General features: G+C 54.1%; 1 protein-coding gene and 1 long non-coding RNA gene across 7 annotated transcripts; both read right to left on the bottom strand.

The window, feature by feature from the left end:
- Positions 1-1,012: 1,012 nt before the first annotated feature.
- On the bottom strand, positions 1,013-7,266 carry LOC148221294 (uncharacterized). Of its 3 annotated transcripts, XR_015808305.1 has the most exons (8): positions 6,501-7,215; positions 6,200-6,259; positions 5,834-5,914; positions 4,897-5,399; positions 2,561-3,219; positions 2,352-2,406; positions 1,702-2,109; positions 1,013-1,258 (listed from the first exon to the last, which is right to left on the bottom strand). It is a non-coding gene; the product is annotated as an uncharacterized LOC148221294 (long non-coding RNA). The 3 variants fall into 3 exon arrangements; XR_015808306.1 differs by having other exon boundaries at positions 2,530-5,399; positions 6,501-7,266; XR_015808304.1 differs by having other exon boundaries at positions 2,561-5,399; positions 6,501-7,261.
- A 1,805-nt stretch (positions 7,267-9,071) lies between these two features.
- LOC148221293 (uncharacterized) lies at positions 9,072-15,807 on the bottom strand. 4 transcript variants are annotated; one of them, XR_015808293.1, is made up of 9 exons: positions 14,301-15,799; positions 14,093-14,148; positions 13,810-13,869; positions 13,614-13,694; positions 12,093-13,140; positions 11,513-11,748; positions 10,529-10,573; positions 9,642-10,180; positions 9,072-9,423 (listed from the first exon to the last, which is right to left on the bottom strand). XR_015808293.1 is itself a non-coding variant. In XM_088178294.1 (4 exons), the coding sequence occupies exons 1-4, from the start codon at positions 12,143-12,145 to the stop codon at positions 10,056-10,058; spliced, it is 459 nt and encodes a 152-aa protein (XP_088034420.1). In that variant the 5' UTR covers positions 12,146-12,246; the 3' UTR covers positions 9,722-10,055. The 4 variants fall into 4 exon arrangements, 2 of the variants coding, with proteins under 2 accessions (XP_088034420.1, XP_088034421.1); XR_015808294.1 differs by lacking the exons at positions 9,072-9,423; positions 9,642-10,180; positions 13,614-13,694 and having other exon boundaries at positions 10,210-10,573; positions 14,301-15,807; XM_088178294.1 differs by lacking the exons at positions 9,072-9,423; positions 13,614-13,694; positions 13,810-13,869; positions 14,093-14,148; positions 14,301-15,799 and having other exon boundaries at positions 9,722-10,180; positions 12,093-12,246.
- Positions 15,808-16,328: the final 521 nt, after the last annotated feature.

Below are 16,328 nucleotides of genomic sequence, written 5' to 3'. Positions count from 1 at the left end.
GGAGCCAGGACAAAAAGGACAAAAAGAAGGCCAAGGGTAAATTAGGGGACAAGCTCGGGTGGATGGAGCCAAAGCAAAACCACAAGACTCAAAGGCACCCAGACTCAAAAAGCCCCAGAGTCACCAAGCAACAAAATCAAAAGCATAAAGAAGCCCCCCAGTCAAACAGCCCCAAACTCAAAAGCCCCCAGGACTTGTGGTTCAAACCGGGCTCCCCTCAGGATGCTCTCAGCACCCCGGGAGCTCCTGCATGGCTGCTCCCAGGGGATCTGGCCATCAAAATCCCAGACACGGCTCCCGGGACTCAGGACAAGGCCCCAGCCCAGCAGGAGCAGTGAGGCAGAGCACGTCTGGCAGGACCTGCATCCCTGTCCCACCCCAAATCAAACTGAGTGGCTGTCCTGAGCCCGAGGCTGCAGAGATGCACTCACTTCACTCTTCGGGCTCTGCCGGCCCTGCAGTGCAGTTTGATGCTGCCGTGAGGATTTGCTGTAGCAGTGCCGGGGTCCCAGGGACTGCCAGGACTGTCAGGGTTCAGTGGGAGCCAGCCCCTCGCTGTGCAGGGGGACAGGGAGCAAGGCTGGAAACACTGCCTGCTGCAATCCTGTCACAGTGCAAGCTGGCTTGTACTGGGCAGTTAATCTAACCATGAACAGGAGAGGCAGCCTGGCTTGGAAGGCAGGCCCCCAAAGAACAGAGATAGTCCAAAATTGGAGACAGACAAGGATTTAATGCAATGAGTTCCAGCCCTGGCTGCAGAGAGCTATTTGTCAGAGGGCTGAGCAGCCAATCTGGGAGCCAATCACAGACGCTTACCCGGGAACATTAAAAGGGGTATATAAAGCGAGGTCAGACCTGAATAAAGGCTTTTCGTCACATGGATTATAGAGCGTAGCATCTTCTGTCTCAGACACTGCGCCGTTGCACTCAACACAATCCCTTCCTGGAGGACGGCAAATCCCCAGGTGCAGGGCAGGTACCTGAGCCACAACACACACCAAGCACCACCACATACACAACACCAGTAATGCACTTTTATTAAAATTTTCAGAGCATTTTTTGCTCAAGGTTATCCAAATCTGTTAAAGGGGCAGCTGGGCGCCAGGGAGGGACTTCCAGTTCCTGGAGTGGGAAGGCATGAGTCAGGCTCCTTGCAAGCAAGGAAATGTGCTTCTGTTCAGTGGCAGTGGTCAGCAGTTCTTCTTCTCAACAGCATAGCATGGGCTGCTACTGTGATCATCATCCTTTGCGTTGTCCCCTATAAAGACAGAGTGTCATGTCCCAGAAGCATCGAAGCTGCCTGCTCATGGACAAGCCGAGGCAGGGACTGCCAGCAATGCCTCTCCACCAAGGGTCTCCTCAGTCTGGCCAGAGAATTGGCCTGCAGCAAGCTCTGCTCCCTGAGCACATCCAAGCCCCTTCTGCTCCCCTTTTCTGTCTCTGGCCAGTGCTTCCAGTGGACACAGGAGTTGTTGCCACACAGCAGACACCCGCCTGCACAGCCCTGATGCCCCCACCCTTGACCCCTACCCCAGCAGTTCCTGACTCTTCCCATCACATTGGGATTGATCCCTTTCCCTCCAATTCGGGCACATTCAGACCACAGAGGAGTTAAAGGGTTGGTTGGGCTTCAGAGTAAACCCAGGGTACAGCCCCGTGTTCCCTCCCAGCACAGCCCAGCTCCCTGCCCTCCCCACTCACCTGTGCCTATATATAAACCATTGCGGTCAAGACGGATAACCAACTTCTGTTTCATTACCAGTGCTGCAGGGAGGACAGAGCAGTGTTAGGGTGCTCTCTGTGACCCACATCTCCCCCTGCCACCAGCACCAGAACCGGCCTCCCCAAAAGTACCCAGGGACCAGAGTGGGGGAGCGAGGACAGAGGGTGCAGGTGTGGGGACACCCATGGGCAGCAGGAGAGGAGCAGTGTGCAGGGCAGTAGCAGTGGGGACAGGCAGAATTCCAGGCAGTGGCCAGTGCTGCCCCTTCCCTCTCAGCAGCATCACCAGTGAAGCCCAACACATCTCATCCCGTGCCAAAGTCTCACCAACAATTACTGCTCCTACGATGCATCCCGCAACGAATACACCAGCAAGTGAAGCAAAGCCTAAGAAGGAAAACGATAGAAGGGTTGGAGTGTGGGCACTAAATCTCCTCCCAGCTGGAGCCCTGTGCTGGGCAGGGCAGGGGCCCGGTGGCAGCAGCAGCTCTCCCAGCCCCACCCTCCTTCAGCCCTGCAGACGCCCAGCAGGGGAGGGGAGAAGGGACAAACCCCAGGGTCCCTGTGCCCCCCCCCATCTGTCCAGCTGCAGGTCCTGTGCCCTCAACCCCACGGGTCACCCAACTTACTCATGGTGGTCAGGACGGGAACAACAGCTGCCATGACTCTGCTCTAGGGCGGTCCCTTGGGAAGCAAGAACAAGGCAGGCAAGGGGGAGGTCAGTGGAGCTTTGCTGCCCTCCATGATCACCCCCAGCCACTCTTCTCCCACCCAGAACACCCCGTAAAAGCAGAAACCACTCAGTACCCACTCAGGCTCCTGCCTGGCCCTGGGTTACCTGGTTCCTCCTCTGGTGTATGAACGAAGGAGGCAGATACTCAGATACTGAGGTATTAACTGAGAGTGGAGCTGGTTTTATACCGTTCTGCAAGACTCACTATTTCCTTATATGGTTTTACTCACTAAGTGACCTATCAGACACTGCCACGTCAACAACACTTTAAGAAAGTCGTGCTATATGTTGATCAGATGCTGTGCAGGGGTCTGGCAGATTCCAGTGGACTTCTTCCCCTATGGTATCGCCAAAGTCAGGGGAGATAAGTTTCTCTGTGCTGCCATGGCATTCTGCAGGTGCATCCCACAGCCTGTAACTCAATTCCAGCTTATCTTTCTCTCTAAGCAAGGTGAGCAGCACCCCGTTATTGTCCCCTTCTCAGAGAAAGGGTGCTGTCCCCAAACACCCACCATTGGACCCAGCACCCCACACCATCAACCTGTCCTATGCTTATTGTGCTCTGAGAGTCAAAGTGCTGCAGGAAAGATCCCAAGAGGAAATGTCAGGACCGGTCATTTACAAGAAATGGCTCAATTTTGAGTTTCACTTTCATTCTCATTAAATCTTGGTGTTGCTGTCTCTGCTGGGGCAGGGCTAGGGCTCCCCCATCTCCAGGACACTGGACTCTGGCGTGGGTCCTGCAGGAAGCCTGTTGTTTTCCACTGTGGGGAAAAGCAAGGAATTCTTTTAAAAATTGTGATAATTGATAAAAGATTCGTGTTAATCACAAAAGCATTGGGGTTTGTATAAACCAGAATACTAAGATCTGAAATAAAGCATGGACACTAGATAAAGGAAATTATATGATTAAATCACTCTGTTTAAAATCACCTTGATATGGTACATTATGTTATGTTACGTTATATTTTGTTATATTATGTTAAGTTTTCCAAATAAGTTGTGTCGGCTACCAGCTTGCAAAATCAGACTTCCCAGTAGCCATTCCTGCCTTTGCCTGATCAATACTGCTTATCTCAAGGACCAGACTTCCAGAACTTCTCTGGTGGTCATCTACAAGGACCAGATGGCTATCTGTGACTGATCATCACCCAAAGGCTTTGTGAATTTGTGTAAGGATGTTTATTCAACCACCACTGCTTATGACAAAAAACCCAAAAACTATTGATTACAATGAGAAACCACAGTATAAGAAGAGGCTGCAAACCGAGGTTGGGTGGAGCGTGGAGTGGGTGGTGATCCCTCACGTTCCCCATCACGCTGCTTGCTCTTTCTATATCAAATAAAGCAATCTAAATTTTGCTGAATATCGAGACTTTTGTCTCTCATTTATAACAAAATGGATGGTCTGGAAGGACATTAAGTCAACCGAAATAACAGTGTATCTGAAAACCGATTATTGATAATGAAAAACCAAAAAAACACCCAAGTTACTCCACTAAAAAGAAAAGACAGAGAAGGAGTTATTTCAACCGAAATAACCATGTATCTGAAAACCATTTATTCATAACGAAAAAACAAACAAAAAAAGAAGTTACCCTAAAAAAATAAAAATATAGGGAATGAGAAAGGAAAACGTCAAAGGACTGTGGGGGGAGAGGGTGAGAGAGAGGAAGATAAAGACAAAAAGCGGGAGTTGCCAGCAGCAGCTCGGGAAGTGCCATCGATGTCCACAGCACGCGGGATGTGCTCGCTGCCCGCCTGGGGACGGCCGGACACGCGGTGGGTGAGCGGTGCTCGGGCAGGAGGTGTGGGAGCCTGGACAGGGGCACTTGGAGGATCGGGAGGCAGCGTGGGCTGGGTCGGGGGCGGGCAGGGTGGGATGCAGGTGGCTCAGGCAGGAACACGGTGGGGGACAAAGCAGGAGTCTGGAGGCAGAGACACAGGGAGATGGGACAGAGGTGAAGGCGAGCAAGAGCCTGCGAGGGCAGAAGAGACAAAAGGCAGCCTGGAGCCAGGACAAAAAGGACAAAAAGAAGGCCAAGGGTAAATTAGGGGACAAGCTCGGGTGGATGGAGCCAAAGCAAAACCACAAGACTCAAAGGCACCCAGACTCAAAAAGCCCCAGAGTCACCAAGCAACAAAATCAAAAGCATGAAGAAGCCCCCCAGTCAAACAGCCCCAAACTCAAAAGCCCCCAGGACTTGTGGTTCAAACCGGGCTCCCCTCAGGATGCTCTCAACACCCCGGGAGCTCCTGCATGGCTGCTCCGAGGGGATCTGGCCATCAAAATCCCAGACACGGCTCCCAGGACTCAGGACAAGGCCCCAGCCCAGCAGGAGCAGTGAGGCAGAGCACGTCTGGCTGGACCTGCATCCCTGTCCCACCCCAAATCAAACTGAGTGGCTGTCCTGAGCCCGAGGCTGCAGAGATGCACTCACTTCACTCTTCGGGCTCTGCCGGCCCTGCAGTGCAGTTTGATGCTGCCGTGAGGATTTGCTGTAGCAGTGCCGGGGTCCCAGGGACTGCCAGGACTGTCAGGGTTCAGTGGGAGCCAGCCCCTCGCTGTGCAGGGGGACAGGGAGCAAGGCTGGAAACACTGCCTGCTGCAATCCCTTCCTGGAGCACAGCAAATCCCCAGGTGTGGGGCAGGTAAATGAGCCACGACACACCCCAAGCACCACCACATACACAACACCAGTAATGCACTTTTATTAAACCTTTCAAACCATTTATTGCCCAAGGTAGTCCAAAATTTTTGAAAGGGGCAGCTGTGGGACAGTGGGGGTTTACAAGTTCCCGCAGTGGCAAGACACAAATCAGGCTGCTTGGAAGGAAGGAAATGTGTTTCTGTTCATTGGCAGTGGTCACCAGGAGCTCTTTCAAAGGACAGCATGGTGTCTGCTGCTGCTTGCAGGGCACAATCAGGCCTTTTGTTTTCCTCCTATAAAGACAGAGTGTCATGTCCCAGAAGCATCGAAGCTGCCTGCTCATGGACAAGCCGAGGCAGGGACTGCCAGCAATGCCTCTCCACTAAGGGTCTCCTCAGTCTGGCCAGAGAATTGGCCTGCAGCAAGCTCTGCTCCCTGAGCACATCCAAGCCCCTTCTGCTCTCCTTTTCTGTCTCTGGCCAGTGCTTCCAGTGGACACAGGAGTTGTTGCCACACAGCAGACACCCGCCTGCACAGCCCAGGATGCCATCAGCTTTGACCCTTACCCCAGCTCCTCCGACCATGTTGGTGATTTCTCCCTTTCCCACCTTTTGGGCACATTCAGACCAGTGAGGAGTTACAGGGCTGCTTTGGCTTCAGAGTAAGCGCAGGGTACAACCCTGTGTTCCCCCCAGCACAGCCCAGCTCCCCCGCCCTCCTCACTCACCGACCACCAAAGAGAAGGCAAGAGCCGTGGTCTTAGTGGCTGCCACTGCACAGAGAGCCATCGGCACACCACCTCCTGCTGCTGCAGGGAGGACAGAGCAGTGTTAGGGTGCTCTCTGTGACCCACATCTCCCCCTGCCACCAGCACCAGAACCGGCCTCCCCAAAAGAACCCAGGGACCAGAGCGGGGGAGCGAGGACAGAGGGTGCAGGTGTGGGGACACCCATGGGCAGCAGGAGAGGAGCAGTGTGCAGGGCTGCAGCAGTGGGGACAGGCAGAATTCCCGGCAGTGGCCAGTGCTGCCCCTTCCCTCTCAGCAGCATCACCAGTGGAGCCCAGCACAGCTGATCTCGTGCCAGACGCTCACCTATGACTACAGCTCCTATGACAATTCCAACGGCGAATGCAATGCCGATGCCTTTGGAATCTAAGAAGGAAAATGGCAGAAGAGCAGGAGTGTGGGTACTAAAGCTCCTCCTGGCAGGAGCCCAGTGCCCTGTGCTGGGCAGGGGCTCAGTGGCAGCAGCAGCTCTCCCAACCCCACCCTCCTTCAGCCCTGCAGACTCCCAGAAGGAGAGGGGAGAAGGGGCGAACCCCAGGGTCCCCGTTCCCCCCCGATCTATCCCACTGGAGATCCTGTGCCCCAACCCCCTGAGGTACCAACTTACCCATGGTGGGCTGGGAGGGAGCGAGAGCTGCAATCAATCTGCTCTAGTCCTTGTCCCTTGGGAAGCAAGAACAAGGCAGGCAAGGGGGTCAGTGGGGCTTTGCTGCCCTGCGTGGTTCCCCCAACCACCCCTCTCCGACCCAGGAGACCCCAGTCCCCTCTCTTCACAAGAAGAGACCCCTCAGTCCCAGCTCAGCCTCCTGCCCTGTCCAGGGCTCGGTTGCTGCTCCTCCTCCGGTGCAGCGAGGTAAGCAGTTCCCCGTTATTGTCCCCCCACAGATAAAGGGTGCTGTTCCCAAACAGCCACCGCGGGACCATTTGTGGGTCTCTTGTTCTCTGAGGAGCCAAGAGTGGCCGGCAAGGTCCCGCCAGGAATGGCACGGTCTTCTGAAATTCGAGATGTGCTGCAACCGCTCGCTGAGTTTCACTTTCTCATTCAGTCTTGATGTTGCCGTCTCTGCCAGACCAGGGCTGGGGCTCTTCTGTCCTCGGGGGTCAGACCCTGGGGGTGTCCCCCAGGGAGCCCTTTCGCCCCGACCGCCCGGCACGGGAGGTGCGGGAGCTGACGGGGAAGGACGCGCCGGGCTGGGGGTTCCTGAGGCTGTGCCAGGGCTCCTGTGGCTTCCACGGGGCGTCTCCCACAAGTTTTTGACCGATTAAACTCTCTGGCTCTTATCAAGCACGCACAAGAATTTCCCCTGCAACGGGCAGCCTCAAAAACAAGCCAAAGCCCCACTGTGCATCCCCGTTTCTCCCCACACCCAGTGCTCAGCCCGAGCCCGTCCAGGGCAGCCCGGCGGCAGCGGCGAGGGGCAGCGGGTGCCGTAGCTCATGCGCCGCTGCAGCTGGTTGAAGGGGACCAAATCCAGTTGCAAGTTGATCTGGTTCCTTTTTAACAGCCCCAGGGACGCATCGTCTCTCCGGAGGAGCCGTCTGGACGGTGCTGGCCGTGGGGGCTCCCGGCGTGGGGGTCCCAGCCCAAAAATACATACTTCTTAACATTCCATAAGGCCGGCCGGCTCCATATGGGCATATGAAGAAGTATGTAGGGTTGGGAGGGAGAGGCGGGCGCCGCGGGAGGAAGTGCCAGGAAGAGCAAGTGACACACGAGCTGTTACAGGGTGCTGGGAAGGTGCTTTGAGGAGGCAGGTAATGGATGGTATATGGCAAAACACTAATATAAATATGAAGTCCCTCAGATTCGTGGTTTTATATTCAAAACATCTCACTCAGGAGGTCCTTGATGCTCAGCCACTGGCACCGCTGCTGGCTCTGCTCCAGGGAGTGTTGCACAGATGCAGAATGGTTTTCAAAGTCATAAAAGGCTCAAAGGAACTTGGGCAGCTTGGATTCCTCTGGAATGTCCAGTGGACATCACATTCCCTAAGCTGATGGATTTGTAGCAGACATTCAGCATTTATTAAAGAAACAAGCCCTGCGGTACCTGAGTTTCACCTGCCAGGTGGGAGAAGGGAATTTCTGACAATGAAACAGCGAAGCTGGACAGAGCTTTACACCCCAAATCTCAAAATGAATCCCAAGCACACGGTTTTAGTCTTGGAGGATCCAAGTGGATGTGGGCAGCACAAGCCACACACCCCAGCTCGGTTGTCTTAGTCAGCCTTTGGATATGTCAGCAGAGGAGCTTGGGCCTGCCAGTCCTGGGCTTTTTATCCTCTCTTCTGCAGATTTATACACTAACAGCTAGGGCAATTTGCAAAGGTCTTTTTGAGCTGCAGGGAGCCAGGCTGCAGCTTTGGAGAGAAGGGTGAGGGTGATGTTACCTGAACTTTCTCCCCAGCCAAGGCACCAACTCATCCCCCAGTCCCAGCCCACACTTGCCATCAGTCCTGAGGATCGATGACACCTCATGTCTCGTCCCTTCCAATCTGTACCTGGCTTGTACCCCGTGTAAATTGGCCAGGCTTTTCTGCCTCGTTTGGGCATTATGAGGCAGAATTCTACAGGATGCTTTTCAGGCCTGTGATGAAAGGTGCTGTATAACTGCAAAGTGTTCCTTCAGAAGATGTAACTAGGTCACCAGTGCATCACAACCTATATTAAACAGACATTTTCTTATACAAGAGTTCATAGAGTTCAATGGATGGTATTAAAAAGTGAATTATTGAGACCCTCAAAATAGTTTTTGTTTCAATCATACCTGCATTCTGGAAAAGTGATTAAAACCGTTTAAACTTATTAAAGAGTGCATGCATCATCCTTTCCTGTATGAAGTTGGAATCTAAAAGTAGTTTGTAAAACCAATACACAGTTTAAAAGCAGAATCTCACAGATTTCATGTAAGGAGGGCTCAGTAGTTTTTAAGAGATGGTTAAAATTGCAGCTGATCACCTACACAGCAACACCTGGTGGTTCCCACATGGTGTTCCCATTCACACTCGGTTTTGTTCCTCTGGCATGGGCTGTAATTACACACCTGCCCCAAACTGAGTGCAGGGGAACTGGGGGCACCATCAGTGAGCACATCAGTCCTGGGGCCTGAACATCCCCTGTGCTCTGTCACCCTCTGATGCCACCAGCACCCAAGAGCTGCAGCAACACAGAAACACCATTTCTGTTGTAGGAAAAACACATTTATTGAACTGCTCAAGCGAATTCACAGCTTTTAAAAGGGGAGGCAAAGCCCTGAGGGGTTCTGGGGGTTTACCAGGACCTGCCAAGTTTCACCAGCCTTGGGATCAGGCACCTGCTTGGCTCCTCCTGGATTCCTCATCTGGAGTTTTCTCCTCCTCATGTTCGTCACCTGAGTTACTTTTTCCCAGGTTTGTCACTTGGATTTTTATCGGTTTTTTCAGATTTGTCATTTGTAGGTTACTTGGACAGCCAGGCACCCAATACTGCACCAACCGTGCTCATCCCAGTTGTCAGCCGAGCCTGGGTAGGAGGAGAGAAACCTGCAGCTCCTGCAAAGACAGAACGAGGAGTGAAGTCCCAGGAGCATCGAGGCTGCCTGCTGAGGGACCGAGCGCTGGACACAGCCAGCCAAGAACGCAGAGAGTTTGGAGCAATTCAGACCCGTGAGCAGTTAAAGGGCTGGTTTGGTTCTAGAGCAAGCCCTGGGTACAATCCTGTGTTCTCTGCCATGGAGATGAAGCCCAGCTCCCCTGCCCTCCCCACTCACCGACCGACTGCAGCACAGACACGAGGCTGCCAGCAGGCACTCCTCCACTGTCGGAGAAGGGAGACACGGACACCAATTCGGTCATCTGCAAAGTCTCGTTTATTGATAATTAGAGTGGTGATTAAATACAGTGCTTAATTAGCTCATGCATATTGCAAAAGCTAAGCTCATCATTGGTTGCCTTGCCATATGCGTCACTATGCTGATTGGCTAAGTTTATAGCTACACTTTTGCAATTTCATGGCTAACAGAGTTCTTCTAGTTCTTCTTTTACAGTCTGTCTTTGTTCATCTTATCACAATCCTACGTGCCTTCCCTTTTACTGTGCCTTTGAGGCTGAGGCCTGCTTTGTCAGCCTGACTAAATTGATCTGACTATGGCCTCTCTCTTCTAGCCATTCCTGCACCAGGCTCTCTACACTCCACCGTTGGCGATGGCAGCTGCCGACATCATCTTGGCAGCGAGGGAGCCAGCGGCGATGCCGGCTCCTGTGAAGCCCGCTGCACTGATAATCAATGGGATGCCAACCAGTGCCACTCCTGCAGGGAGGACAGAGCAGTGTTACGGTGCTCTCTGTGACCCACATCTCCCCCTCCCACCAGCACCAGAACCGGCCTCCCCAAAAGCACCCAGGGACCAGAGTGGGGAGCGAGGGCTGGAGGTGCAGGTGTGGGGACACCCATGGGCAGCAGGAGAGGAGCAGTGTGCAGGGCTGCAGCAGCGGGGGCAGACAGAATTCCCGGCAGTGGCCAGTGCTGCTCCTTCCCTCCATCCCACCTGCACCCCAACTCTCCCCAGCCCTGGTACTTGAAGCCCCCAGCCCAGGCACACGGAGCTGGGACCAGGCAGTGAACCTGAGCACTGCTCTTCCAGTGCCAGATCCTCACCTGCTCCCACTGTGGCTCCAATGGCAGTTCCAATTAATGTCTTCCCTGAAAAGGAAAATGGCAGAAGGGCAGGTAGAACAGGAGCATGGACAGCAAAGCTCCCCTGAGCAATGCAGAGCACTCTTTGCCAGACAGAGCAGGATTCCAGAGCCAGCAGCAGCTGCTCCAGCCTCCCCCTGCCTTCATCCGGCCCCTGAAGACCCCTGGGAAAAGGCCACTGGTGGGATGGGTCCCACTGTCTCCCAGGGTGGGAGGGAAAAGGAGAAGGGGCACACCCCGGAGTGCCCACCCACCCTGCCCTGCCCTGCCCTGCCCTGCCCTGCCCTGTCACGCCACACCCTCCATAGCGGAACAGCACAGGACACAGGGCACAGGGCACATGGCAGCCCAGTCTGTCACCTGCCACCAGCACAAGATGAATCAGAGTTCACAACAAACTCACTCGCTGCCTTCGTAGTCCCTCCCTGTGCAGGGGGACAGGGAGCAGGGCTGGAAACACTGCCCACTGCAATCCCTTCCTGCAGCACAGCACATCCCAAGGCACTTGGCAGGTACCTGGGCCCTGACTGCACACCCACCACCACAATAACCTCACTGCAGCGTTGCTTTCAGGACACCTATCACTCCAGCACATCCCCAGCTCTTCAGAGGGTGGCCAAACTGCTGGGGCTTCCCAGTGCCTACCAGGCTGCCTGGCAGACATCTTGGGATCAGGCATCTGCTTGGCTTCTCTTGGGAAGTCACAAAGAATGATAGAAGGAGCTAGGTTGGAAAAGATCTTTGAAATCATCAAGTCCAGCCTATGACCTAACACCTCCTCATCAACTAAACCATGGCACTGTGTGCCACATCCAGTCCTTTTTTAAACACATCCACACACAGTGACTCTACCTCCTTCCTGGGCAGACGATTCCAGTGCCCAATCAGTCTTTCAGTGAAGAATTTTTTTCCTGATATCTAACCTAAACTTCCCCTCCACTTTACCTAAACTATTCCCATCCTTGGGACTGTTAGCAGGACCACCGTTGGGACTGTCACCAGGCTCATCCTTGGGTTTGTCACCAGGATTTGTCTCATCCTTGGATTCTTCATCTGAAATTTCCTCCTTGGGCTCATCACCAGGAGTTGTCTCCTCCCCAGGTTCCTCATTTAAAATTGTCTCCTTCTTAGGCTCCTCATCCGGAGCTGGCTTCTTCTTGGACATCTTGCCAGACTTTTTCCTACAGCAAGCGATGGTAGGATCGATGTCAGCCCAATTTTGGCACCAAGAGAGAAACCTGCAGCTCCAGGCCAGTGCTGCTCCTCCCTCACAGCAGCATCCTGAGTCTCTCTGGCCCCAGCACTCACAGCCTCCAGTCTGGCAGTGAACCCGAGTGCCAGACCTTTACCTGCTCGGGAACTGCTCCCGTGGCAGCTCCTTTGCCTCTGTGTCTCAGGGCTAAGGGAAAAAGGCAGGAGGGCAGGAGGGAGAAGGGGAAGAGGAAAAGGAAAACGAAGAGGAGAACGACAGGGAAGGTGGAAGAGGGAAGGGAGCAGCGCTGCCCGTGCTGCCCATGATGCTCACCTGCCCGCAGCGTTGCTCACCTGCCCGCAGCGTTGCCCACCTGCCCGCAGCATTGCTCACCTGCCCGCAGCGCTGCTCACCTGCCCGCAGCGCTGCTCACCTGCCCGCAGTGCCCGCTGGACCGGAACGGTCCCGATGCTCGCCCCGGGACCGCCCCGTCGCAGCCACGCCCAGGAAGGAGGCAGAGGGCTGAGCGTGAGTCTTTATTCGGGGGTCAGATACAGCAAGGGGGGCACGGGACAGAGGTGGGGATCCCAGCCGGGCTACCGGGGGGTTCCAGAGTGTGGGGTCACGGCAGACAACTGCGAGGGTCCCGGTTTGTACTGGGGGGTCACGGCACGGCAGCCAAAACAGAGCCCTGTTGGGAGCCCTGGTGGCTGTTGTAGCTTAACCCCAGCCGGCCCCAAGCACCTCACAGCCGTTTGTTCATCACCCCTACCCCTCCATCTCCCATCGGGATCAGGGAGAGAGTGGAAGGGTAAAAGCCAGAAAACTCGTGGGTTGAAAGAAACAGTTTAATAGTAAAAGCAAAAGCCGTGCAAGCTAGTTTATAACGAAGTCATCCAATGCCTGGATGGGAGCCGGTGGCCATGGTGAAGCCAGAAGTTGTGCAGGGTCTATGGGAGCACCTCCTGCCCAGTCCCATCCTTGGCCTCTGCCCAGTGCTGCCCAGGTAAAGCCACTGCCCATATGGCCTCGCTGTGCAGAGGGACAGGCAGCAAGGCTGGAAACACTGTCTGCTGTCATTCCTTCCTGGAGCATGGCAAATCTCCAGGTGCAGGGCAGGTACCTGAACCACGACACACACCAAGCACCCCCACACAGATATGCCAGCACTGTTCATTTATTGTTTAAAATTATTTTATGACTAAAATTTTTCCAAACCATTTGAAGCTGAAGCTGTGGGTGGGATGGGGCTTTCCAGCACCTGCCATTTGAAGAATCAGGGTGGAAGGAAGGAATCTTGCTTTTATTCTATTGCATGGATCATAGGTAGTTGTACAGTCGGCTGCTGCTCAACAGGCAGATCGGGCGATACTTTTTGCCCCTGCAAAGACAGAAGAGTGATGTTCCAGGAGCATTGAGGCTGCCTGCTGAGGGACAAGTATGAGGCAGAGGCAGTCAATGGCTTCTCCTAGGCAGGGAGAGTCAAGGGTCTCCATGGACTGTGCCAGAGATTTGGCCTGCAGCAAGCTCTGCTCCCTGAGCACATCCAAGCCCCTTTCTGCTCCCCCTTTATGCTTCTGGCCAGTGCTGCCAGTGGACACAGCAGTTCTTGCCAACGAGCAGGCACCTGCCTGCACACCCCTGGTGCCTTCAGCCTTGACCCCTCCTCCAGCAGGTTCTGGCTCTTCCCACCACATTGGGGATTGATCCCTACCCCATAGTTTGGGAAGATTTCAACCAGTGAGAAGATAAAGAACTGGTTGGTCTTTAGAGGAAGCCTGGGGGAACGCTGTGTTTGGAGGAACCCTGTGTTACCTGCCAGCACAGCCCAGCTCCCCTGCCCTCCCCACTCACCGATTGTGAAAGTGACGGCAAGAACCTTGGTCTTGCTAACTGACATGGCACTGAGGGCCACTGGCATACCACCTGCTGCTGCTGCAGGGAGGACAGCACAACATCAGGGTGCTCTCTGTGACCCACATCTTCCCCTGCCACCAACACCAGAACCGGCCTCCCCAAAAGCACAGCTCATCCCGTGCCAGACGCTCACCTATGACTACAGCTCCTATGACAATTCCAACAGCAACTGCAATGCCGATGTCTTTGGAATCTAAGAAGGAAAATGGCAGAAGAGCAGGAGTGTGGACACTAAAGCTCCTCCTGGCAGGAGCCCAGTGCCCTGTGCTGGGTAGGACAGGGGCCCGTGGCAGCAGCAGCTCTCCCAACCCCACCCTCCTTCAGCCCTGCAGACTCCCAGCAGGAGAGGGGAGAAGGGGCGAACCCCAGGGTCCCCGTGCCCCCCCCAATCTGTCCCGCCGAGCCACCCAACTTACCCGTGGTGAGCTGGGTGGGAGCGAGAGCTGTGATGAGTCTGCTCTAGTCCTGATCCCTTGGGAAGCAAGAACAAGGCAGGCAGGTGGGGTCAGTGGGGCTTTTCTGCCCTCCATGATCACCCTCAGCAACCCCTCTCCCACCCAGGAGACCCCATAAATACAGAGACTCCTCAGACCCCACCCAGGCTCCTGCCTGGCTCTGGGTTACCTGGCTCCTCCTCTGATGTGTGAACGAAGGAGGCAGAGACTCAGACCCACAGGGATACTGGGACATTCATTGAGAGAAAGGAGGTGGTTTTATACCCGTCTGCAAGATCTACTATTTCCTTATATTTTTTTTTTCACTAAGTGACCTATCAGACATTGCCACATCAACAACACTTTATTGATGACCTTCTCTAGGGTGATCAGATGCAGTGCAGGGGTCTGGCAGATTCGAGTGTACTTCTCTCCCTAGGGCATCCCCAATGGCATTTCTTCCCAAGGTCGGAGGAGATAATCTTCTCTTTGCTGCCATGGCATTCTGCAGGTGCATCCCACAGCCTGTAACTCAATTCCAGCTTATCTTTCTCTCTAAGCAAGGTGAGCAGCACCCCGTTATTGTCCCCCTCTCAGAGAAAGGGTGCTGTCCCCAAACACCCACCATTGGACCCAGCACCCCACACCATCAACCTGTCCTATGCTTATTGTGCTCTGAGTGTCAAAGTGCTGCAGGAAAGATCCCAAGAGGAAATGTCAGGACCGGTCATTTACAAGAAATGGCTCAATTTTGAGTTTCACTTTCATTCTCATTAAATCTTGGTGTTGCTGTCTCTGCTGGGGCAGGGCTAGGGCTCCCCCATCTCCAGGACACTGGACTCTGGCGTGGGTCCTGCAGGAAGCCTGTTGTTTTCCACTGTGGGGAACAGCAAGGGATTCTTTTAAAAATAGATGGTCTGGAAGGAAATTAAGTCAACTGAAATAACCGTGTATCTCAAAACCGTTTATTGATAATGAAAAAATAAGCAATAAATTAAGTTACCCTACGAAAAAGGAAAGACAGAGAAGGAAATGGAAAATGGAAAAGGAGTGTAGAGAGAGAGAGAGGAAGACAGAGACAAAAAGCGGGAGTTGCCAGCAGCAGCTCGGGAAGTGCCATCGATGTCCACAGCACGCGGGATGTGCTCGCTGCCCGCCTGGGGACGGCCGGACACGCGGTGGGTGAGCGGTGCTCGGGCAGGAGGTGTGGGAGCCTGGACAGGGGCACTTGGAGGATCGGGAGGCAGCGTGGGCTGGGTCGGGGGCGGGCAGGGTGGGATGCAGGTGGCTCAGGCAGGAACACGGGGACAAAGCAGGAGTCTGGAGGCAGAGACACAGGGAGATGGGACAGAGGTGAAGGCGAGCAAGAGCCTGCGAGGGCAGAAGAGACAAAAGGCAGCCTGGAGCCAGGACAAAAAGGACAAAAAGAAGGCCAAGGGTAAATTAGGGGACAAGCTCGGGTGGATGGAGCCAAAGCAAAACCACAAGACTCAAAGGCACCCAGACTCAAAAAGCCCCAGAGTCACCAAGCAACAAAATCAAAAGCATGAAGAAGCCCCCCAGTCAAACAGCCCCAAACTCAAAAGCCCCCAGGACTTGTGGTTCAAACCGGGCTCCCCTCAGGATGCTCTCAGCACCCCGGGAGCTCCTGCATGGCTGCTCCGAGGGGATCTGGCCATCAAAATCCCAGACACGGCTCCTGGGACTCAGGACAAGGCCCCAGCCCAGCAGGAGCCACATCCACATGGCTGGTAGATCTCTCTGGTAAATAAGAAGGGACAGGGACTCCACCACTGCCCTGGGCGACTGTGACAGGGCTGGACAACCCTTTCAGTGAAGAAATTTTCACTAATGTCCACTCTAAGCCTTGAGGCCATTTCCACTTGTCCACATTATGCAGGAATCCTAGAACCAGTGTCACTCAGAGATTGCGTGTCAAATGCATTTATCACTCTACTATTAATTGGATGATGCTGAAGAACCACTGCTGTAAAGAAGTTACTTTGATTTTCTTTGTTTCTTTATAAGCAACTAATGCTGAGTGACCTGGAAACAACTTAACTGTTCCTGCTAGGAAATGGGAGACAGTGTTGTCATCTCAGTGTAACTTGGATTTCTTTGCTGACTCTCTCTCAAACTTTTGGTAGGGTTGTAAATGCAGCCTGATGTTCCAAAACCTTGTTTCCTTTGCATTGGCAGCTCTGAAAGCGTGAAGCAG

The sequence above is a fragment of the Sturnus vulgaris genome, chromosome 24 (assembly GCF_052056855.1).
Source record: "Sturnus vulgaris isolate bStuVul1 chromosome 24, bStuVul1.hap1, whole genome shotgun sequence".
NCBI lineage: Eukaryota > Metazoa > Chordata > Aves > Passeriformes > Sturnidae > Sturnus > Sturnus vulgaris.
The sequence above is the reverse complement of the archived record's forward strand: the minus strand, read 5'-3'. Positions and strand labels throughout refer to the sequence as shown.